Below are 24752 nucleotides of genomic sequence, written 5' to 3' on the forward strand. Positions count from 1 at the left end.
TAAAACTAGTTCATCACAGTGGTTCCCCTCCTCTCCTGTAAAACTAGTTCATCACAGTGGTTCCCCTCCTCTCCTGTAAAACTAGTTCCTCACAGTGGTTCCCCTCCTCTCCTGTAAAACTAGTTCATCACAGTGGTTCCCCTCCTCTCCTGTAAAACTAGTTCATCACAGTGGTTCCTCTCCTCTCCTGTAAAACTAGTTCATCACAGTGGTTCCCCTCCTCTCCTGTAAAACTAGTTCATCACAGTGGTTCCCCTCCTCTCCTGTAAAACTAGTTCATCACAGTGGTTCCCCTCCTCTCATGTAAAACTAGTTAGTCACAGTGAGTCCCCTCTTCTCTCCTGTAAAATTATTTTGTCTTGGGGAATAAACAATATTGTAATAAAGAATTGAAGACAATTGAAAAAAATCCATAAACTGATTCATCTTTATTAAACTTATGTCATTATAGTTTTACCCAAATTTTACTGATATTCACTGCATTTATTTGAATTTCCAAAATGCAGCATTTATGAAAGCAAATATTCTCTGTTATAAATATAGTTCTCACTGAATGTGTGAAAGAGTACTGTTTCCTCCCGGTTTCGAACCGGGGAGCTTTCGCGTGTGAAGCTAATGTGATAACCACGACACTACAGACACTGCTGCATGTAAGTTTTTTAAAGGACTAAACCAAATTTTACTGATATTCACTGCATGTATTTAAATGTCCAAATTACGGCATTTATGAAGCAAATATTCTCTGTTATAAATACAGTTTTTACTGAATGTGTCAAAGAGCACTGTTTCTGCCCGGTTTCGAACCGGGGACCTTTCACGTGTGATGCGAATGTGATAACTACTACACTACAGAAACTGCTGCATGAGATATTTGCAAGGACTTAAGTACAGTGTAACAAATCCTGAGGGAATAAAGTCTTTATTTTAATTAACAAGGTAACTGTGCTGTCATGTGATCCCTGTTTTAACTATAGTGTAACTATGTGTTATAAATATTAATGTGTCCCTGGGTGGGATTCAACCATGTCTCAAAATGGCAGAAAAGGTCATCAAAATTGTGCTACGGTTTTACACTACTGGCCACCGCGTGTTAGTCTAATGTGATAACCACTACACTACAGAAACTGCGACTTGAAGCATCTACAAGGAGTAAACAGATTTTGACTGATATCCGTTGCATGTATTTGAATTCCTATAATATGTCACTCATGAAAAGCGGAGCTTTCTGTTTTAGCCCGACTTCTAACCTTGGACATTTTGTTTGTGAGGCGAACACGATAGGCACCACACTAACAATGTTCTCTCCTCTCTGTATCTCTGTCTCTCATCTCCCCCACCCACCCTCTCTGTCTCAATCTGTCTGCCTCTCTCTCACCATCTCTCTCTCTGTCTGTCTCCCTTCCCCTTTTGTTATTAGTCAACCAGTCTGTGTGTTTGAGGAACTAAAAGAGCTGATTAATCACTTTCAGACTATCAAAATGAAAAATTAGGAAACATTGAAGAAACACGAAAGAGAAAGGGTCAAAATATGATTATATATGTACACACACACAGATTTAGATGTACCCAGCCCTCCTTGAACCCAGAGAGAGAAACTGAGAGGACGGTGTGTTGAGGGGTGGTTGGAGGAGGGTAGAGAAGGGGGAGGAGGGTAGAGAGAGGGGGAGGAGGGTAGAGAGAGGGGGAGGAGGAAAGAGAGAGGGGGAGGAGGGGGAGAGAGTGTAGAGAGGGGAGGAGGGTAGAGAAGAGAGAGGGGGGTGAGAGGAGAGAAGTGGGAGGAGAGAGGAGGAGGAGGGAAGAAAGAGGAGGAGGAGGGTAGAGAAAGGGGGGATTGTTGAGGTGAGATTGGAGTGGGAGGAGAGAAGAGAAGCGAGACGTGAGGAGAAAAGCGAGAGGGGGGAGTGTTGAGGTGAGGTTAGCGTGGGATGAGAGAAAAGAGAGGAGAGAGAGTGAGGAGAGAAGAGAGGGAGGAGAGAGGAGAGAGTTGAGAGGTTGGAGTGGGAGGAGAGAAAAGAGAGGGGAGGAGGGTAGAGAGGAAGAGGGAGGAGAGAAAAGAGAGGGGGAGGAGGGTAGAGAGAGAGAGGAGGCTGGCAGCTTGTTCTAATAAAGAGCCTGCTGATAGATAGAGGTGCAGCGTAAGGGTGGAGGAGAGAGCAGTGTGTGAGAAAGAGAGCGAGGTAGGGAAGAAGGGGAGAGAAAGGGAGGAGAGGAGAGAGGAAAGGAAGGAAGATAGAGAGCAAAGAGAGCCGTTTGTGTGTCAGAGACAAGAGGGGAGAGAGAGGGAGGGGGAAGGTTATAGAGAGCAAGAGGGGAGAGAGCGGGAGGGGGAAGGTTATAGAGAGCAAGAGGGGGGAGAGAGAGAGAGAATAGAAAGACTATTATACCACTGCTAAGTTATACAGACCATGGCTGAACAGAGAGGTAGGATTACAGCTCTGCCTGACACACACACACACACACACACACACACATCACTTCCTTTGGTGTGACATTACCGTGACAACATTACAATTGATGCAGTAAAGGTCAATGGAACCAGGACACTGTTCTAAATAGTCCCTGAATGTTCTAAATGGTCCCTGAATGTTCTAAATAGTGTCTGAATGTTCTAAATGGTCCCGGAATTTTCTAAATAGTGTCTGAATGTTTTAAATACAGTCTGAATGTTCTAAATACAGTCTGAATGTTCTAAATAGAGTCTGAATGTTCTAAATAGAGTCTGAATGTTCTAAATAGTGTCTGAATGTTGTAAATAGTGTCTGAATGTTCTAAATAGAGTCTGAATGTTCTAAATAGTGTCTGAATGTTGTAAATAGTGTCTGAATGTTCTAAATACAGTCTGAATGTTCTAAATAGAGTCTGAATGTTCTAAATACAGTCTGAATGTTCTAAATACAGTCTGAATGTTCTAAATACAGTCTGAATGTTGTAAATAGTGTCTGAATGTTCTAAATAGAGTCTGAATGTTCTAAATAGTGTCTGAATGTTCTAAATAGTGTCTGAATGTTCTAAATGGTCCCGGAATTTTCTAAATAGTGTCTGAATGTTGTAAATAGTGTCTGAATGTTCTAAATACAGTCTGAATGTTCTAAATACAGTCTGAATGTTCTAAATACAGTCTGAATGTTCTAAATAGTGTCTGAATGTTCTAAATAGTGTCTGAATGTTCTAAATAGTGTCTGAATGTTCTAAATAGTGTCTGAATGTTCTAAATAGTGTCTGAATGTTCTAAATACAGTCTGAATGTTCTAAATACAGTCTGAATGTTCTAAATAGTGTCTGAATGTTCTAAATAGTGTCTGAATGTTCTAAATAGTGTCTGAATGTTCTAGTTAGCGTCTGAATGTTCTAAATAGTGTCTGAATGTTCTAAATAGTGTCTGAATGTTCTAAATAGTGTCTGAATGTTCTAAATACAGTCTGAATGTTCTAAATACAGTCTGAATGTTGTAAATACAGTCTGAATGTTCTAAATACAGTCTGAATGTTCTAAATAGTGTCTGAATGTTCTAAATAAGTCTGAATGTTCTAAATACAGTCTGAATGTTCTAAATACAGTCTGAATGTTGTAAATAGTGTCTGAATGTTCTAAATAGTGTCTGAATGTTCTAAATAGTGTCTGAATGTTCTAAATACAGTCTGAATGTTCTAAATACAGTCTGAATGTTCTAAATAGTGTCTGAATGTTCTAAATAGTGTCTGAATGTTCTAAATAGTGTCTGAATGTTCTAAATAGTGTCTGAATGTTCTAGTTAGCGTCTGAATGTTCTAAATAGTGTCTGAATGTTCTAATTGTGTCTGAATGTTCTAAATAGTGTCTGAATGTTCTAAATACAGTCTGAATGTTCTAAATACAGTCTGAATGTTGTAAATACAGTCTGAATGTTCTAAATACAGTCTGAATGTTCTAAATAGTGTCTGAATGTTCTAAATAAGTCTGAATGTTCTAAATACAGTCTGAATGTTCTAAATACAGTCTGAATGTTCTAAATAGTGTCTGAATGTTCTAAATAGTGTCTGAATGTTCTAAATAGTGTCTGAATGTTCTAAATACAGTCTGAATGTTCTAAATACAGTCTGAATGTTCTAAATAGAGTCTGAATGTTCTAAATAGTGTCTGAATGTTCTAAATAGTGTCTGAATGTTGTAAATACAGTCTGAATGTTGTAAATACAGTCTGAATGTTCTAAATAGTGTCTGAATGTTCTAAATAGTGTCTGAATGTTCTAAATAGTGTCTGAATGTTCTAAATACAGTCTGAATGTTCTAAATAGTGTCTGAATGTTCTAAATACAGTCTGAATGTTCTAAATACAGTCTGAATGTTCTAAATACAGTCTGAATGTTCTAAATACAGTCTGAATGTTCTAAATACAGTCTGAATGTTCTAAATAGTGTCTGAATGTTCTAAATAGTGTCTGAATGTTCTAAATAGTGTCTGAATGTTCTAAATAGTGTCTGAATGTTCTAAATAGTGTCTGAATGTTCTAAATAGTGTCTGAATGTTCTAAATACAGTCTGAATGTTCTAAATACAGTCTGAATGTTCTAAATACAGTCTGAATGTTCTAATTACAGTCTGAATGTTGTAAATACAGTCTGAATGTTCTAAATACAGTCTGAATGTTCTAAATACAGTCTGAATGTTCTAAATAGTGTCTGAATGTTCTAAATAGTGTCTGAATGTTCTAAATAATTCTGAATGTTCTAAATAGTGTCTGAATGTTCTAAATAGTGTCTGAATGTTCTAAATAGTGTCTGAATGTTCTAAATAGTGTCTGAATGTTCTAAATAGAGTCTGAATGTTCTAAATAGAGTCTGAATGTTCTAAATAGTGTCTGAATGTTCTAAATAAGTCTGAATGTTCTAAATAAGTCTGAATGTTCTAAATACAGTCTGAATGTTCTAAATAGTGTCTGAATGTTCTAAATAGTGTCTGAATGTTCTAAATAGTGTCTGAATGTTCTAAATAGTGTCTGAATGTTCTAAATACAGTCTGAATGTTCTAAATACAGTCTGAATGTTCTAAATACAGTCTGAATGTTCTAAATAGTGTCTGAATATTCTAAATAAGTCTGAATGTTCTAAATACAGTCTGAATGTTCTAAATACAGTCTGAATGTTCTAAATAGTGTCTGAATGTTCTAAATAGTGTCTGAATGTTCTAAATAGTGTCTGAATGTTCTAAATACAGTCTGAATGTTCTAAATACAGTCTGAATGTTCTAAATAGTGTCTGAATGTTCTAAATAAGTCTGAATGTTCTAAATACAGTCTGAATGTTCTAAATACAGTCTGAATGTTCTAAATAAGTCTGAATGTTGTAAATACAGTCTGAATGTTCTAAATAGTGTCTGAATGTTCTAAATAGTGTCTGAATGTTCTAAATAGTGTCTGAATGTTCTAAATAGTGTCTGAATGTTCTAAATAGTGTCTGAATGTTCTAAATAGTGTCTGAATGTTCTAAATAGTGTCTGAATGTTCTAAATAGTGTCTGAATGTTCTAAATACAGTCTGAATGTTCTAAATACAGTCTGAATGTTCTAAATACAGTCTGAATGTTCTAAATACAGTCTGAATGTTCTAGAAGTCTGAATGTTCTAAATAAGTCTGAATGTTCTAAATACAGTCTGAATGTTCTAAATACAGTCTGAATGTTCTAAATAGAGTCTGAATGTTCTAAATAGTGTCTGAATGTTGTAAATAGTGTCTGAATGTTCTAAATACAGTCTGAATGTTCTAAATACAGTCTGAATGTTCTAAATAGTGTCTGAATGTTCTAAATAGTGTCTGAATGTTCTAAATACAGTCTGAATGTTCTAAATACAGTCTGAATGTTCTAAATAGTGTCTGAATGTTCTAAATAGTGTCTGAATGTTCTAAATAGTGTCTGAATGTTCTAAATAGTGTCTGAATGTTCTAAATAGAGTCTGAATGTTCTAAATAGTGTCTGAATGTTCTAAATAGTGTCTGAATGTTCTAAATAGTGTCTGAATGTTCTAAATACAGTCTGAATGTTCTAAATACAGTCTGAATGTTCTAAATACAGTCTGAATGTTGTAAATACAGTCTGAATGTTCTAAATACAGTCTGAATGTTCTAAATACAGTCTGAATGTTCTAAATAGTGTCTGAATGTTCTAAATAGTGTCTGAATGTTCTAAATACAGTCTGAATGTTCTAAATAGAGTCTGAATGTTCTAAATAGTGTCTGAATGTTCTAAATAAGTCTGAATGTTCTAAATAGAGTCTGAATGTTCTAAATAGTGTCTGAATGTTCTAAATAGTGTCTGAATGTTGTAAATACAGTCTGAATGTTGTAAATACAGTCTGAATGTTGTAAATACAGTCTGAATGTTCTAAATACAGTCTGAATGTTCTAAATAGTGTCTGAATGTTCTAAATAGTGTCTGAATGTTCTAAATAGTGTCTGAATGTTCTAAATAGTGTCTGAATGTTCTAAATAGTGTCTGAATGTTCTAAATAGTGTCTGAATGTTCTAAATAGTGTCTGAATGTTGTAAATAGTGTCTGAATGTTCTAAATAGTGTCTGAATGTTCTAAATACAGTCTGAATGTTCTAAATAGTGTCTGAATGTTCTAAATACAGTCTGAATGTTCTAAATACAGTCTGAATGTTCTAAATAGTGTCTGAATGTTCTAAATAAGTCTGAATGTTCTAAATACAGTCTGAATGTTCTAAATACAGTCTGAATGTTGTAAATAGTGTCTGAATGTTCTAAATAGTGTCTGAATGTTCTAAATAGTGTCTGAATGTTCTAAATAGAGTCTGAATGTTCTAAATACAGTCTGAATGTTCTAAATACAGTCTGAATGTTCTAAATAGTGTCTGAATGTTCTAAATAGTGTCTGAATGTTCTAAATACAGTCTGAATGTTCTAAATAGTCTGAATGTTCTAAATAGGTCTGAATGTTCTAAATAGAGTCTGAATGTTCTAAATAAGTCTGAATGTTCTAAATACAGTCTGAATGTTCTAAATACAGTCTGAATGTTCTAAATACGTCTGAATGTTCTAAATAGTGTCTGAATGTTCTAAATAGTGTCTGAATGTTCTAAATAGTGTCTGAATGTTCTAAATACAGTCTGAATGTTCTAAATACAGTCTGAATGTTCTAAATACAGTCTGAATGTTCTAAATACAGTCTGAATGTTCTAAATAGAGTCTGAATGTTCTAAATAGAGTCTGAATGTTCTAAATAGTGTCTGAATGTTGTAAATACAGTCTGAATGTTGTAAATACAGTCTGAATGTTCTAAATACAGTCTGAATGTTCTAAATAGTGTCTGAATGTTCTAAATAGTGTCTGAATGTTCTAAATAGTGTCTGAATGTTCTAAATAGTGTCTGAATGTTCTAAATAGTGTCTGAATGTTCTAAATAGTGTCTGAATGTTGTAAATAGTGTCTGAATGTTGTAAATAGTGTCTGAATGTTGTAAATAGTGTCTGAATGTTCTAAATAGTGTCTGAATGTTCTAAATAGTGTCTGAATGTTCTAAATACAGTCTGAATGTTGTAAATACAGTCTGAATGTTCTAAATACAGTCTGAATGTTCTAAATAGTGTCTGAATGTTCTAAATACAGTCTGAATGTTCTAAATACAGTCTGAATGTTCTAAATAGAGTCTGAATGTTCTAAATAGTGTCTGAATGTTCTAAATAGTGTCTGGAATGTTCTAAATAGTGTCTGAATGTTCTAAATAGTGTCTGAATGTTCTAAATACAGTCTGAATGTTCTAAATAGTGTCTGAATGTTCTAAATAAGTCTGAATGTTCTAAATAAGTCTGAATGTTCTAAATACAGTCTGAATGTTCTAAATACAGTCTGAATGTTCTAAATAGTGTCTGAATGTTCTAAATACAGTCTGAATGTTCTAAATACAGTCTGAATGTTCTAAATCGTCTGAATGTTCTAAATACAGTCTGAATGTTCTAAATAGTGTCTGAATGTTCTAAATAGTGTCTGAATGTTCTAAATAGTGTCTGAATGTTCTAAATAGTGTCTGAATGTTCTAATTACAGTCTGAATGTTCTAAATACAGTCTGAATGTTCTAAATACAGTCTGAATGTTGTAAATACAGTCTGAATGTTCTAAATACAGTCTGAATGTTCTAAATAGTGTCTGAATGTTCTAAATAGTGTCTGAATGTTCTAAATAGTGTCTGAATGTTCTAAATAGTGTCTGAATGTTCTAAATACAGTCTGAATGTTCTAAATACAGTCTGAATGTTCTAAATACAGTCTGAATGTTCTAAATAGTGTCTGAATGTTCTAAATAAGTCTGAATGTTCTAAATACAGTCTGAATGTTCTAAATAGTGTCTGAATGTTCTAAATAGTGTCTGAATGTTCTAAATAGTGTCTGAATGTTCTAAATAGTGTCTGAATGTTCTAAATACAGTCTGAATGTTCTAAATACAGTCTGAATGTTCTAAATACAGTCTGAATGTTCTAAATAAGTCTGAATGTTCTAAATACAGTCTGAATGTTCTAAATAGTGTCTGAATGTTCTAAATAAAGTCTGAATGTTCTAAATACAATCTGAATGTTCTAAATACAGTCTGAATGTTCTAAATAGTGTCTGAATGTTGTAAATAGTGTCTGAATGTTCTAAATAGTGTCTGAATGTTCAGTCTGAATGTTCTAAATAGTGTCTGAATGTTCGAAATAGTGTCTGAATGTTCTAAATACAGTCTGAATGTTCTAAATACAGTCTGAATGTTCTAAATACTGTCTGAATGTTGTAAATACAGTCTGAATGTTCTAAATAGTGTCTGAATGTTCTATATACAGTCTGAATGTTCTAAATAGTGTCTGAATGTTCTAAATAAGTCTGAATGTTCTAAATAAGTCTGAATGTTCTAAATACAGTCTGAATGTTCTAAATAGAGTCTGAATGTTCTAAATAGTGTCTGAATGTTCTAAATAGTGTCTGAATGTTCTAAATACAGTCTGAATGTTCTAAATAGTGTCTGAATGTTCTAAATAAGTCTGAATGTTCTAAATAAGTCTGAATGTTCTAAATAGAGTCTGAATGTTCTAAATAGTGTCTGAATGTTCTAAATAGTGTCTGAATGTTCTAAATAGAGTCTGAATGTTCTAAATAGAGTCTGAATGTTCTAAATACAGTCTGAATGTTCTAAATAGTGTCTGAATGTTCTAAATAGTGTCTGAATGTTCTAAATAGTGTCTGAATGTTCTAAATAGTGTCTGAATGTTCTAAATACAGTCTGAATGTTCTAAATAGTGTCTGAATGTTCTAAATAGTGTCTGAATGTTCTAAATAGTGTCTGAATGTTCTAAATACAGTCTGAATGTTCTAAATAGTGTCTGAATGTTCTAAATACAGTCTGAATGTTCTAAATACAGTCTGAATGTTCTAAATAGAGTCTGAATGTTCTAAATAGTGTCTGAATGTTGTAAATAGTGTCTGAATGTTCTAAATAGTGTCTGAATGTTCTAAATACAGTCTGAATGTTCTAAATACAGTCTGAATGTTGTAAATAGTGTCTGAATGTTCTAAATAGTGTCTGAATGTTCTAAATAGTGTCTGAATGTTCTAAATAGTGTCTGAATGTTCTAAATACAGTCTGAATGTTCTAAATACAGTCTGAATGTTCTAAATAGTGTCTGAATGTTCTAAATAGTGTCTGAATGTTCTAAATAGTGTCTGAATGTTCTAAATACAGTCTGAATGTTCTAAATAGTGTCTGAATGTTCTAAATAGTGTCTGAATGTTCTAAATAAGTCTGAATGTTCTAAATACAGTCTGAATGTTCTAAATACAGTCTGAATGTTCTAAATAGTGTCTGAATGTTCTAAATAGTGTCTGAATGTTCTAAATAGTGTCTGAATGTTCTAAATAAGTCTGAATGTTCTAAATAGAGTCTGAATGTTCTAAATACAGTCTGAATGTTCTAAATACAGTCTGAATGTTCTAAATAGTGTCTGAATGTTCTAAATAGTGTCTGAATGTTCTAAATAGTGTCTGAATGTTCTAAATAGTGTCTGAATGTTCTAAATAGTGTCTGAATGTTCTAAATAGTCTGAATGTTCTAAATAGTCTGAATGTTCTAAATAGAGTCTGAATGTTCTAAATAGTGTCTGAATGTTCTAAATAGTGTCTGAATGTTGTAAATACAGTCTGAATGTTGTAAATACAGTCTGAATGTTCTAAATACAGTCTGAATGTTCTAAATAGTGTCTGAATGTTCTAAATAGTGTCTGAATGTTCTAAATAGTGTCTGAATGTTCTAAATAGTGTCTGAATGTTCTAAATACAGTCTGAATGTTCTAAATACAGTCTGAATGTTGTAAATAGTGTCTGAATGTTGTAAATAGTGTCTGAATGTTCTAAATAGTGTCTGAATGTTCTAAATAGTGTCTGAATGTTCTAAATGGTCTTGGAATGTTCTAAATAGTGTCTGAATGTTCTAAATAGTGTCTGAATGTTCTAAATACAGTCTGAATGTTCTAAATAGTGTCTGAATGTTCTAAATAAGTCTGAATGTTCTAAATAAGTCTGAATGTTCTAAATACAGTCTGAATGTTCTAAATAAAGTCTGAATGTTCTAAATAGTGTCTGAATGTTCTAAATACAGTCTGAATGTTCTAAATACAGTCTGAATGTTCTAAATGGTCTTGGAATGTTCTAAATAGTGTCTGAATGTTCTAAATAGTGTCTGAATGTTCTAAATAGTGTCTGAATGTTCTAAATAGTGTCTGAATGTTCTAAATACAGTCTGAATGTTCTAATTACAGTCTGAATGTTCTAAATACAGTCTGAATGTTCTAATTACAGTCTGAATGTTGTAAATACAGTCTGAATGTTCTAAATACAGTCTGAATGTTCTAAATACAGTCTGAATGTTCTAAATAGTGTCTGAATGTTCTAAATAGTGTCTGAATGTTCTAAATAGTGTCTGAATGTTCTAAATAGTGTCTGAATGTTCTAAATACAGTCTGAATGTTCTAAATACAGTCTGAATGTTCTAAATACAGTCTGAATGTTCTAAATACAGTCTGAATGTTCTAAATAAGTCTGAATGTTCTAAATACAGTCTGAATGTTCTAAATAGTGTCTGAATGTTCTAAATAAGTCTGAATGTTGTAAATACAGTCTGAATGTTCTAAATAGTGTCTGAATGTTCTAAATAGTGTCTGAATGTTCTAAATAGTGTCTGAATGTTCTAAATAGTGTCTGAATGTTCTAAATAGTGTCTGAATGTTCTAAATAGTGTCTGAATGTTCTAAATACAGTCTGAATGTTCTAAATACAGTCTGAATGTTCTAAATAGTGTCTGAATGTTGTAAATAGAGTCTGAATGTTCTAAATAGAGTCTGAATGTTCTAAATACAGTCTGAATGTTCTAAATAGTGTCTGAATGTTCTAAATAGTGTCTGAATGTTCTAAATAGTGTCTGAATGTTCTAAATACAGTCTGAATGTTCTAAATAGTGTCTGAATGTTCTAAATAGTGTCCGAATGTTCTTAATAGTGTCTGAATGTTCTAAATACAGTCTGAATGTTGTAAATACAGTCTGAATGTTCTAAATAGTGTCTGAATGTTCTAAATAGTGTCTGAATGTTCTAAATAGTGTCTGAATGTTCTAAATACAGTCTGAATGTTCTAAATAGTGTCTGAATGTTCTAAATACAGTCTGAATGTTCTAAATACAGTCTGAATGTTCTAAATACAGTCTGAATGTTGTAAATACAGTCTGAATGTTCTAAATAGTGTCTGAATGTTCTAAATAGTGTCTGAATGTTCTAAATAGTGTCTGAATGTTCTAAATACAGTCTGAATGTTCTAAATAGTGTCTGAATGTTCTAAATAGTGTCTGAATGTTCTAAATACAGTCTGAATGTTCTAAATACAGTCTGAATGTTCTAAATACAGTCTGAATGTTCTAAATACAGTCTGAATGTTCTAAATGGTCTTGGAATGTTCTAAATAGTGTCTGAATGTTCTAAATAGTGTCTGAATGTTCTAAATAGTGTCTGAATGTTCTAAATAGTGTCTGAATGTTCTAAATAGTGTCTGAATGTTCTAAATACAGTCTGAATGTTGTAAATACAGTCTGAATGTTCTAAATACAGTCTGAATGTTCTAAATAGTGTCTGAATGTTCTAAATAGTGTCTGAATGTTCTAAATAGTGTCCGAATGTTCTTAATAGTGTCTGAATGTTCTAAATACAGTCTGAATGTTGTAAATACAGTCTGAATGTTCTAAATAGTGTCTGAATGTTCTAAATAGTGTCTGAATGTTCTAAATAGTGTCTGAATGTTCTAAATACAGTCTGAATGTTCTAAATAGTGTCTGAATGTTCTAAATAGTGTCTGAATGTTCTAAATACAGTCTGAATGTTCTAAATACAGTCTGAATGTTCTAAATACAGTCTGAATGTTGTAAATACAGTCTGAATGTTCTAAATAGTGTCTGAATGTTCTAAATAGTGTCTGAATGTTCTAAATAGTGTCTGAATGTTCTAAATAGTGTCTGAATGTTCTAAATAGTGTCTGAATGTTCTAAATACAGTCTGAATGTTCTAAATAGTGTCTGAATGTTCTAAATACAGTCTGAATGTTCTAAATACAGTCTGAATGTTCTAAATGGTCTTGGAATGTTCTAAATAGTGTCTGAATGTTCTAAATAGTGTCTGAATGTTCTAAATAGTGTCTGAATGTTCTAAATAGTGTCTGAATGTTCTAAATAGTGTCTGAATGTTCTAAATAGTGTCTGAATGTTCTAAATAGTGTCTGAATGTTCTAGTTAGCGTCTGAATGTTCTAAATAGTGTCTGAATGTTCTAAATAGTGTCTGAATGTTCTAAATAGTGTCTGAATGTTCTAAATACAGTCTGAATGTTCTAAATACAGTCTGAATGTTGTAAATACAGTCTGAATGTTCTAAATACAGTCTGAATGTTCTAAATAGTGTCTGAATGTTCTAAATAAGTCTGAATGTTCTAAATACAGTCTGAATGTTCTAAATACAGTCTGAATGTTGTAAATAGTGTCTGAATGTTCTAAATAGTGTCTGAATGTTCTAAATAGTGTCTGAATGTTCTAAATACAGTCTGAATGTTCTAAATAGTGTCTGAATGTTCTAAATAGTGTCTGAATGTTCTAAATACAGTCTGAATGTTGTAAATACCGTCTGAATGTTCTAAATAGTGTCTGAATGTTCTAAATAGTGTCTGAATGTTCTAAATAGTGTCTGAATGTTCTAAATACAGTCTGAATGTTCTAAATAGTGTCTGAATGTTCTAAATACAGTCTGAATGTTCTAAATACAGTCTGAATGCTCTAAATACAGTCTGAATGTTGTAAATACAGTCTGAATGTTCTAAATAGTGTCTGAATGTTCTAAATAGTGTCTGAATGTTCTAAATAGTGTCTGAATGTTCTAAATAGTGTCTGAATGTTCTAAATACAGTCTGAATGTTCTAAATAGTGTCTGAATGTTCTAAATACAGTCTGAATGTTCTAAATACAGTCTGAATGTTCTAAATGGTCTTGGAATGTTCTAAATAGTGTCTGAATGTTCTAAATAGTGTCTGAATGTTCTAAATAGTGTCTGAATGTTCTAAATAGTGTCTGAATGTTCTAAATAGTGTCTGAATGTTCTAAATACAGTCTGAATGTTCTAAATACAGTCTGAATGTTGTAAATACAGTCTGAATGTTCTAAATACAGTCTGAATGTTCTAAATAGTGTCTGAATGTTCTAAATAGTGTCTGAATTTTCTAAATAGTGTCTGAATGTTCTAAATAGTGTCTGAATTTTCTAAATACAGTCTGAATGTTCTAAATATAGTCTTAATGTTCTAAATGGTCTTGGAATGTTCTAAATAGTGTCTGAATGTTCTAAATAGTGTCTGAATGTTCTAAATAGTGTCTGAATGTTCTAAATAGTGTCTGAATGTTCTAAATAGTGTCTGAATGTTGTAAATACAGTCTGAATGTTCTAAATACAGTCTGAATGTTCTAAATAGTGTCTGAATGTTCTAAACAGTGTCTGAATGTTCTAAATAGTGTCTGAATGTTCTAAATACAGTCTGAATGTTCTAAATACAGTCTGAATGTTGTAAATACAGTCTGAATGTTCTAAATAGTGTCTGAATGTTCTAAATAGTGTCTGAATGTTCTAAATAAGTCTGAATGTTCTAAATACAGTCTGAATGTTCTAAATAGTGTCTGAATGTTCTAAATAAGTCTGAATGTTGTAAATACAGTCTGAATGTTCTAAATACAGTCTGAATGTTCTAAATAGTGTCTGAATGTTCTAAATAAGTCTGAATGTTCTAAATACAGTCTGAATGTTCTAAATAGTGTCTGAATGTTCTAAATAAGTCTGAATGTTCTAAATACAGTCTGAATGTTCTAAATAGTGTCTGAATGTTCTAAATAAGTCTGAATGTTCTAAATACAGTCTGAATGTTCTAAATACATTCTGAATGTTGTAAATAGTGTCTGAATGTTCTAAATAGTGTCTGAATGTTCTAAATAGTGTCTGAATGTTCTAAATAGTGTCTGAATGTTCTAAATAGTGTCTGAATGTTCTAAATAGTGTCTGAATGTTCTAAATACAGTCTGAATGTTCTAAATACAGTCTGAATGTTCTAAATAGTGTCTGAATGTTCTAAATAGTGTCTGAATGTTCTAAATACAGTCTGAATGTTCTAAATAGTGTCTGAATGTTCTAAATAAGTCTGAATGTTCTAAATACAGTCTGAATGTTCTAAATAGAGTCTGAATATTCTAAATAGTGTCTGAATGTTCTAAATAGTGTCTGAATGTTCTAAATAGTGTCTGAATGTTCTAAATAGTGTCTGAATGTTCTAAATACAGTCTGAATGTTCTAAATAGTGTCTGAATGTTCTAAATACAGTCTGAATGTTCTAAATACAGTCTGAATGTTCTAAATGGTCTTGGAATGTTCTAAATAGTGTCTGAATGTTCTAAATAGTGTCTGAATGTTCTAAATAGTGTCTGGATGTTCTAAATAGTGTCTGAATGTTCTAAATACAGTCTGAATGTTCTAAATACAGTCTGAATGTTGTAAATACAGTCTGAATGTTCTAAATACAGTCTGAATGTTCTAAATAGTGTCTGAATGTTCTAAATAGTGTCTGAATGTTCTAAATAGTGTCTGAATGTTCTAAATAGTGTCTGAATTTTCTAAATACAGTCTGAATGTTCTAAATACAGTCTGAATGTTCTAAATGGTCTTGGAATGTTCTAAATAGTGTCTGAATGTTCTAAATAGTGTCTGAATGTTGAATGAAAGACACAATGGAGTTGTCAACCGTGATGGCGAGATCATGGAACGGGCAGTCCTTCCCCGGGAGGAAGAGCAGCTCCGTCTTGCCGAGGTTCAGCTTGAGGTGGTGATCCGTCATCCACACTGATATGTCTGCCAGACATGCAGAGATGCGATTCGCCACCTGGTCATCAGAAGGGGGAAAGGAGAAGATTAATTGTGTGTCGTCTGCATAGCAGTGATGGGAGAGACCATGTGAGGTTATGACAGAGCCAAGTGACTTGGTGTATAGCGAGAATAGGAGAGGGCCTAGAACAGAGCCCTGGGGGACACCAGTGGTGAGAGCGCGTGGTGAGGAGACAGATTCTCGCCACGCCACCTGGTAGGAGCGACCTGTCAGGTAGGACGCAATCCAAGCGTGGGCCGCGCCGGAGATGCCCAACTCGGAGAGGGTGGAGAGGAGGATCTGATGGTTCACAGTATCGAAGGCAGCCGATAGGTCTAGAAGGATGAGAGCAGAGGAGAGAGAGTTAGCTTTAGCAGTGCGGAGCGCCTCCGTGATACAGAGAAGAGCAGTCTCAGTTGAGTGACTAGTCTTGAAACCTGACTGATTTGGATCAAGAAGGTCATTCTGAGAGAGATAGCAGGAGAGCTGGCCAAGGACGGCACGTTCAAGAGTTTTGGAGAGAAAAGAAAGAAGGGATACTGGTCTGTAGTTGTTGACATCGGAGGGATCGAGTGTAGGTTTTTTCAGAAGGGGTGCAACTCTCGCTCTCTTGAAGACGGAAGGGATGTAGCCAGCGGTCAAGGATGAGTTGATGAGCGAGGTGAGGTAAGGGAGAAGGTCTCCGGAAATGGTCTGGAGAAGAGAGGAGGGGATAGGGTCAAGCAGGCAGGTTGTTGGGCGGCCGGCCATCACAAGACGCGAGATTTCATCTGGAGAGAGAGGGGAGAAAGAGGTCAAAGCACAGAGTAGGGCAGTGTGAGCAGAACCAGCGGTGTCGTTTGACTTAGCAAACGAGGATCGGATGTCGTCGACCTTCTTTTCAAAATGGTTGACGAAGTCGTCTGCAGAGAGGGAGGAGGGGGGGAGGGGGAGGAGGATTCAGGAGGGAGGAGAAGGTGGCAAAGAGCTTCCTAGGGTTAGAGGCAGATGCTTGGAATTTAGAGTGGTAGAAAGTGGCTTTAGCAGCAGACAGAAGAGGAAATTGTAGAGAGGAGGGAGTGAAAGGATGCCAGGTCCGCAGGGAGGCGAGTTTTCCTCCATTTCCGCTCGGCTGCCCGGAGCCCTGTTCTGTGAGCTCGCAATGAGTCCTCGAGCCACGGAGCGGGAGGGGAGGACCGAGCCGGCCTGGAGGATAGGGGACATAGAGAGTCAAAGGATGCAGAAAGGGAGGAGAGGAGGGTTGAGGAGGCAGAATCAGGAGATAGGTTGGAGAAGGTTTGGGCAGAGGGAAGAGATGATAGGATGGAAGAGGAGAGAGTAGCGGGGGAGAGAGAGCGAAGGTTGGGACGGCGCGATACCATCCGAGTAGGGGCAGTGTGGGAAGTGTTGGATGAGAGCGAGAGGGAAAAGGATACAAGGTAGTGGTCGGAGACTTGGAGGGGAGTTGCAATGAGGTTAGTGGAAGAACAGCATCTAGTAAAGATGAGGTCAAGCGTATTGCCTGCCTTGTGAATAGGGGGGGAAGGTGAGAGGGTGAGGTCAAAAGAGGAGAGGAGTGGAAAGAAGGAGGCAGAGAGGAATGAGTCAAAGGTAGACATGGGGAGGTTAACCTGTCTAGGATCAGCGTGGCGCTAGCGGCACCCCCCCCCCCCCCCACTGAAAAACCAGTGCCGCGAAATTCAAAAAAAATATTTTTTTAAAATATTTAACTTTCACACATTAAAGTCCAATACAGCTAATGAAAGACACAGATCTTGTGAATCCAGTCAACATTTCCGATTTTTAAAATGTTTTACAGGGAAGACACAATATGTAAAGATGTACATCTATTACCTAAAAACACATTAGCATAATCCACCATCTTTTATTTGTCCACCAACACCAGTAGCCATCACCAATTCGGCTAAACTAAGATATTTATAGCCCCTAACCAACAAAAAAACTCATTAGATGACAGTCTGATAACATATTTATGGTATGGGATAGGTTTTGTTAGAAAAAAGTGCATATTTCAGGTAGATGGCATAGTTTACAATTGCACCCACCATCACAAATGGACTAGAATAATTACAATGAGCAACGTGTTTACCTAACTACTAATCATCAAACATTTCGTAAAAATACACAGCATACACGAATCGAAAGACACAGATCCTGTGAATACAGACAATATTTCAGATTTTCTAAGTGTCTTACAGCGAAAACACAATAAATCGTTATATTAGCTTAGCACATAGCAATTAGCAGCCCAGCATTGATTCTAGCCAAAGTGAGCGATAAAAGTCAACATCGCCAAAAGATATTAATTTTTTCACTAACCTTCTCAGAATTCTTCCGATGACACTCCTGTAACATCACATTACAACATGCATATACAGTTTGATCGAAAATGTTTATATTTAGCCACCAAAATCATGGTTAGACAATGTGAAATGTAGACAAGCTGGTAAAGAAAAAGTCCTTGCGCCACTTAGACAGTGATCTACTCTTATACATAAATACTCATAAACGTGACTAAAAAATATAGGGTGGACAGGGATTGATAGACAATTTAATTCTTAATACAATTGCGTTATTACATTTTTTAATTTATCCTTACTTTTCAATACAGTTTGCGCCAAGCGAAGCTACGTCAAAAAACATGGCGTCCTAAGCCACTAAAATGTTTCGACAGAAACACGATTTATCATAATAAAAATGTCCTACCTTGAGCTGTTCTTCCATCAGTATCTTGGGCAAAGGATCCTTTCTTGGGAGAAATCGTCTTTTGGTGGAAAGCTGTCCTCTTGCCATGTGGAAATGTCAACTGCGTTCGGGATGAACTGAAAAGCGTGCCCAACTTTTCACATCGTTGCAAAAATAAATGTCCCAAAATCGCACTAAACGGATATAAATTGCTATAAAACGCTTTAAATTAACTACCTTATGATGTTTTTAACTCCTATAACGAGTGAAAAGATGACCGGAGAAATATAACAGGCTAAACTAACGCTTGGAACAGGTGCGCGCCGGTGTCCTCTAGGCTCATGACGCAGCTCCCAAAGAATGACTAGCTTCAGGGTTTTTTCATTTGTAGGGCCTGTGAACGCGCAATCGACCCCGTTGGAATCGTCATCACGTAAAGGCATCCAGGGGAAGACGTAAGAAGTGTCCGTATAGTCATAGCAACGACAGTGCCCTTTTAACTGACTTCAGAAGAGTGGCCAACATTTCTCAAATCTGACTCCATGTCAGGGAAATTGCTGTAGAATGGGCTCTGTTCCACTTAGAGACAAAATTTCAACTCCTATAGAAACTATAGACTGTTTTCTATCCAATAATAATAATAATATGCATATTGTACGATCAAGGATTTTGTGGGAAGCCGTTAAAAAAATTAGCCAAATTAGCATAAATAGTCTAAACAGCGCCCCCATCCCCAACAGGTTAAAGTCACCCAGAACTGTGAGAGGTGAGCCGTCCTCAGGAAAGGAGCTTATCAAGGCATCAAGCTCATTGATGAACTCTCCAAGGGAACCTGGAGGGCGATAAATGATAAGGATGTTAAGCTTGAAAGGGCTGGTAACTGTGACAGCATGGAATTCAAAGGAGGCGATAGACAGATGGGTAAGGGGAGAAAGAGAGAATGACCACTTGGGAGAGATGAGGATCCCGGTGCCACCACCCCGCTGACCAGAAGCTCTCGGGGTGTGCGAGAACACGTGGGCAGACGAAGAGAGAGCAGTAGGAGTAGCAGTGTTATCTGTGGTGAGCCATGTTTCCGTCAGTGCCAAGAAGTCGAGGGACTGGAGGGACGCATAGGCTGAGATGAGCTCTGCCTTGTTGGCCGCGGATCGGCAGTTCCAGAGGCTACCGGAGACCTGGAACTCCACGTGGGTCGTGCGGGCTGGGACCACCAGGTTAGGGTGGGCGCGGCCACGCGGTGTGAAGCGTTTGTATGGTCTGTGCAGAGAGGAGAGAACAGGGATAGACAGACACATAGTTGACAGGCTACAGAAGAGGCTACGCTAAAGCAAAGGAGATTAGAATGACAAGTGGGCTACACGTCTCGAATGTTCAGAAAGTTAAGCTTACGTTGCAAAAAAAAAAATATATAAAAGATCTGATTGACTAAAATGATATAGTACTGCTGGCTGGTGAAGTAGCCTGGCTAGCAGTGGCTGCGTTGTTGAAAGTGAAGCTGGCTAGGTGACCTCGACAATTTCTCTAAATTTCTCTAAACTACACAATTATCATGGATACAAGGACAGCAAAGACAACTAGCTAACACTACGCTAATCAAGTCGTTCCGTTGTAATGTAAGTTTCTACAGTGCTGCTATTCGGTAGAAGTTGGCTAGCTAGCAGTGTTAGCTAGCAGTGTTGGCTAGGTAGGAGGACGGCAGCGCGGCAGGCGAAAATAGCTGGCTAGCTAACCGATAATTACTCAAAGCTACACAATTATCTTAGATACAAAGATAGCAAAGAAAACTATGTAGCTAGCTAACACTACACAAATCAAGTCGTTCCGTTGTAATGTAATCGTTTCTACAGTGCTGCTAATCGGTGGCTAGCTGGCTAGCTAGCAGGGTTGACTACGTTACGTTACGTTACGTTAGGACGAGAATACCTCTCTAGCGAACCTCAGCGAACCTCGATAACTACACAATTATCTTTGATACAAAGACGGCTATGTAGCCAGCTAAGTAGCTAGCTAAGATCAAACAAATCAAAGATAGCAAAGACAACTGTGTAGCCAGCCAACACTACACTAATCAAGTCGTTCCGTTGTAATGCACTCGTTTCTACAATGCTGCTATTCGGTGGCAAGCTGGCTAGCTAGCAGTGTTGGCTACGTTGCGTTACGTTAGGACGAAAATAGCTGGCTAGCGAACCTCAATAACTACACAATTATGTTTGATACAAAGACGGCTATGTAGCTAGCTAAGATCAAACAAATCAAACCGTTGTACTGTAATGAAAATGAAAATCAGACCGTTGTACTATAATGAAATGTAATGAAAAGTTATACTACTATTGGGTAGACGGTGGACGTTTGCTAGCTGGCTAGGTACTGGGCAGATAGCAGTGTGGACTACGATAGACGACGAAATGCGATAATTACGCAATTATCTTTGATACACAGACGGCTATGTAGCTAGCTAAGAAGAAATTGCTAAGGTTGGACAAATTAAACCGTTGTACTATAATGAAATGTAATGAAATGTAATGAAAAGTTATACTACCTGCAAAGCGAATGCAAATGCGACCGCTCGCTCCAAACCGGATGTTTGTCTGAATGTTCTAAATAGTGTCTGAATGTTCTAAATACAGTCTGAATGATCTAAATACAGTCTGAATGTTCTAAATTGTGTCTGAATGTTCTAAATAGTGTCTGAATGTTCTAAATACAGTCTGAATGATCTAAATACAGTCTGAATGTTCTAAATAGTGTCTGAATGTTCTAAATTGTGTCTGAATGTTCTAAATACAGTCTGCATGATCTAAATACAGTCTGAATGTTCTAAAGAGTGTCTGAATGTTCTAAATTGTGTCTGAATGTTCTAAATAGTGTCTGAATGTTCTAAATACAGTCTGAATGTTCTAAATAGTGTCTGAATGATCTAAATGGTGTCTGAATGTTCTAAATACAGTCTGAATGTTCTAAATAGTGTCTGAATGTTCTAAATAGTGTCTGAATGTTGTAAATACAGTCTGAATGTTCTAAATAGTGTCTGAATGTTGTAAATACAGTCTGAATGTTCTAAATAGTGTCTGAATGTTCTAAATAGTGTCTGAATGTTCTAAATACAGTCTGAATGTTCTAAATAGTTTCTGAATGTTCTAGATAGTGTCTGAATGTTGTAAATACAGTCGGATTGTTCTAAATACAGGCTTAATGTTCTAAATACAGTCTGAATGTCCTAAATAGTGTCTGAATGTTCTTAATAGTGTCTGAATGTTGTAAATACAGTCTGAATGTTCTAAATACAGTCTGAATGTTCTAAATAGTGTCTGAATGTTCTAAATAGTGTCTGAATGTTCTAAATACAGTCTGAATGTTGTAAATAGTGTCTGAATGTTCTAAATAGTGTCTGAATGTTCGAAATAGTGTCTGAATGTTTTAAATACAGTCTGAATGTTCTAAATAGTGTTTGGATGTTCTAAATACAGGCTGAATGTTCTAAATACAGTCTGAATGTCCTAAATAGTGTCTGAATGTTCTTAATACAGTCTGAATGTCCTAAATAGTGTCTGAATGTTCTTAATACAGTCTGAATGTCCTAAATAGTGTCTGAATGTTCTAAATACAGTCTGAATGTTCTTAATACAGTCTGAATGTCCTAAATAGTGTCTGAATATTCTAAATAGTGTCTGAATGTTCTAAATACAGTCTGAATGTTGTAAATATAGTCTGAATGTCCTAAATAGTGTCTGAATGTTCTAAATACAGTCTGAATGTTGTAAATAGTGTCTGAATGTTCTAAATAGTGTCTGAATGTTCTAAATAGTGTTTGAATGTTCTAAATACAGTCTGAATGTTCTAAATACAGTCGGATTGTTCTAAATACAGGCTGAATGTTCTAAATACAGTCTGAATGTTCTAAATAGTTTCTGAATGTTCTAAATAGTTTCTGAATGTTCTAAATAGTTTCTGAATGTTCTAAATAGTGTCTGAATGTTCTAAATACAGTCTGAATGTTCTAAATACAGTCTGAATGTTCTAAATAGTGTCTGAATGTTCTAAATAGTGTCTGAATGATCTAAATGGTCCCGGAATGTTCTAAATGCTCCCGGAATGTTCTAAATAGTGTCTGAATGTTGTAAATAGTGTCTGAATGTTCTAAATAGTGTTTGAATGTTCTAAAAAGTGTCTGAATGTTCTAAATACAGTCTGAATGTTCTAAATACAGTCTGAATGTTGTAAATACAGTCTGAATGTTCTAAAAAGTGTCTGAATGTTCTAAATACAGTCTGAATGTTCTAAATAGTGTCTGAATGTTCTAAATAGTGTCTGAATGTTCTAAATACAGTCTGAATGTTCTAAATAGTGTCTGAATGTTCTAAATACAGTCTGAATGTTCTAAATAGTTTCTGAATGTTCTAAATCGTGTCTGAATGTTCTAAATAGTGTCTGAATGTTCTAAATAGTGTCTGAATGTTCTAAATACAGTCTGAATGTTCTAAATACAGTCTGAATGTTCTAAATACAGTCTGAATGTTCTAAATAGTGTCTGAATGTTCTAAATAGTGTCTGAATGTTCTAAATAAGTCTGAATGTTGTAAATACAGTCTGAATGTTCTAAATAGTGTCTGAATGTTGTAAATAGTGTCTGAATGTTCTAAATAGTGTCGGAATGTTCAAAATGTCCCCGGAATGTTCTAAATAGTGTCTGAATGTTCTAAATAGTGTCTGAATGTTCTAATAGTGTCTGAATGTTCTAAAGAGAGTCTGAATGTTCTAATAGTGTCTGAATGTTCTAAAGAGAGTCTGAATGTTCTAAATAGTGTCTGAATGTTCTAAATAGTGTCTGAATGTTCTAAATACAGTCTGAATGTTCTAAATACAGTCTGAATGTTCTAAATAGTGTCTGAATGTTCTAAATAGTGTCTGAATGTTCTAAATAGTGTCTGAATGTTCTAAAAGGTCCCGGAATGTTGTAAATACAGTCTGAATGTTCTAAATAGTGTCTGAATGTTGTAAATAGTGTCTGAATGTTCTAAATAGTGTCGGAATGTTCTAAATGTCCCCGGAATGTTCTAAATAGTGTCTGAATGTTCTAAATAGTGTCTGAATGTTCTAATAGTGTCTGAATGTTCTAAAGAGAGTCTGAATGTTCTAATAGTGTCTGAATGTTCTAAATAGAGTCTGAATGTTCTAATAGTGTCTGAATGTTCTAATAGTGTCTGAATGTTCTAAAGAGAGTCTGAATGTTCTAATAGTGTCTGAATGTTCTAATAGTGTCTGAATGTTCTAAATACAGTCTGAATGTTCTAATAGTGTCTGAATGTTCTAAAGAGAGTCTGAATGTTCTAAATAGTGTCTGAATGTTCTAAATACAGTCTGAATGTTGTAAATAGTGTCTGAATGTTCTAAATAGTGTCTGAATGTTCTAAATAATGTTTGAAAGTTCTAAATACAGTCTGAATGTTCTAAATACAGTCTGAATGTTGTAAATAGTGTCTAAAAATTGTAAATAGTGTCTGAATGTTCTAAATAGTGTCTAAAAATTGTAAATAGTGTCTGAATGTTGTAAATAGTGTCTGAATGTTCTAAATAGTGTCTGAATGTTCTAAATAGAGTCTGAATGTTCTGAATAGTGTTTGAATGTTGTAAATACAGTCTGATTGTTCTAAATACATGCTGAATGTTCTAAATACATTCTGAATGTTCTAAATACAGTCTGAATGTTCTAAATATTGTCTGAATGTTCTAAATAGTGTCTGAATGTTCTAAATGGTCCCTGAATGTACTAAATACAGTCTGAATGTTCTAAATACAGTCTGAATGTTCTAAATAGTTTCTGAATGTTCTAAATAGTTTCTGAATGTTCTAAATAGTTTCTGAATGTTCTAAATAGTGTCTGAATGTTCTAAATAGTTTCTGAATGTTCTAAATAGTGTCTGAATGTTGTAAATAGTGTCTGAATGTTCTAAATAGTGTCTGAATGTTCTAAATTGTCCCTGAATGTACTAAATACAGTCTGAATGTTCTAAATACAGTCTGAATGTTCTAAATAGTTTCTGAATGTTCTAAATAGTGTCTGAATGTTCTAAATAGTGTCTGAATGTTGTATATAGTGTCTGAATGTTCTAAATAGTGTCTGAATGTTCTAAATACAGTCTGAATGTTCTAAATAGTGTCTGAATGTTCTAAATACAGTTTGAATGTTCTAAATACAGTCTGAATGTTCTAAATACAGTCTGAATGTTCTGACTACAGTCTGAATGTTCTAAATAGTGTCTGAATGTTCTAAATAGTGTCTGAATGTTATAAATAGTGTCTGAATGTTCTAAATACAGTTTGAATGTTCTAAATACAGTCTGAATGTTCTAAATACAGTCTGAATGTTCTATATACAGTCTGAATGTTCTGACTACAGTCTGAATGTTCTAAATAGTGTCTGAATGTTCCAAATAGTGTCTGAATGTTCTAAATAGTGTCTGAATGTTCTAAATACAGTTTGAATGTTCTAAATACAGTCTGAATGTTCTAAATACAGTCTGAATGTTCTATATACAGTCTGAATGTTCTGACTACAGTCTGAATGTTCTAAATACAGTTCTAAATACAGTCTGAATGTTCTAAATACAGTCTGAATATTCTAAA

General features: G+C 35.0%; 1 protein-coding gene and 1 non-coding gene across 3 annotated transcripts in view; one reads left to right on the top strand and one right to left on the bottom strand.

The window, feature by feature from the left end:
• Positions 1–783: 783 nt before the first annotated feature.
• Positions 784–856, bottom strand: trnav-cac (transfer RNA valine (anticodon CAC)). The gene has a single exon. It is a non-coding gene; the product is annotated as a tRNA-Val (tRNA).
• A 1020-nt stretch (positions 857–1876) lies between these two features.
• Positions 1877–24752, top strand: part of entpd1 (ectonucleoside triphosphate diphosphohydrolase 1) — a 93776-nt gene continuing 70900 nt past the window's right edge. Inside the window, exon 1 of one of the 2 annotated variants that reach the window (XM_055935910.1) lies at positions 1877–2421. In XM_055935910.1, coding sequence (XP_055791885.1) covers positions 2406–2421 — 16 coding nt within the window. In that variant the 5' untranslated portion in view covers positions 1877–2405. The remainder of the gene's footprint in view (positions 2422–24752) is intronic. The other variant, XM_055935902.1, reaches the window with a different exon arrangement.

The sequence above is a fragment of the Salvelinus fontinalis genome, chromosome 1, assembly GCF_029448725.1.
Source record: "Salvelinus fontinalis isolate EN_2023a chromosome 1, ASM2944872v1, whole genome shotgun sequence".
Taxonomy (NCBI): domain Eukaryota; kingdom Metazoa; phylum Chordata; class Actinopteri; order Salmoniformes; family Salmonidae; genus Salvelinus; species Salvelinus fontinalis.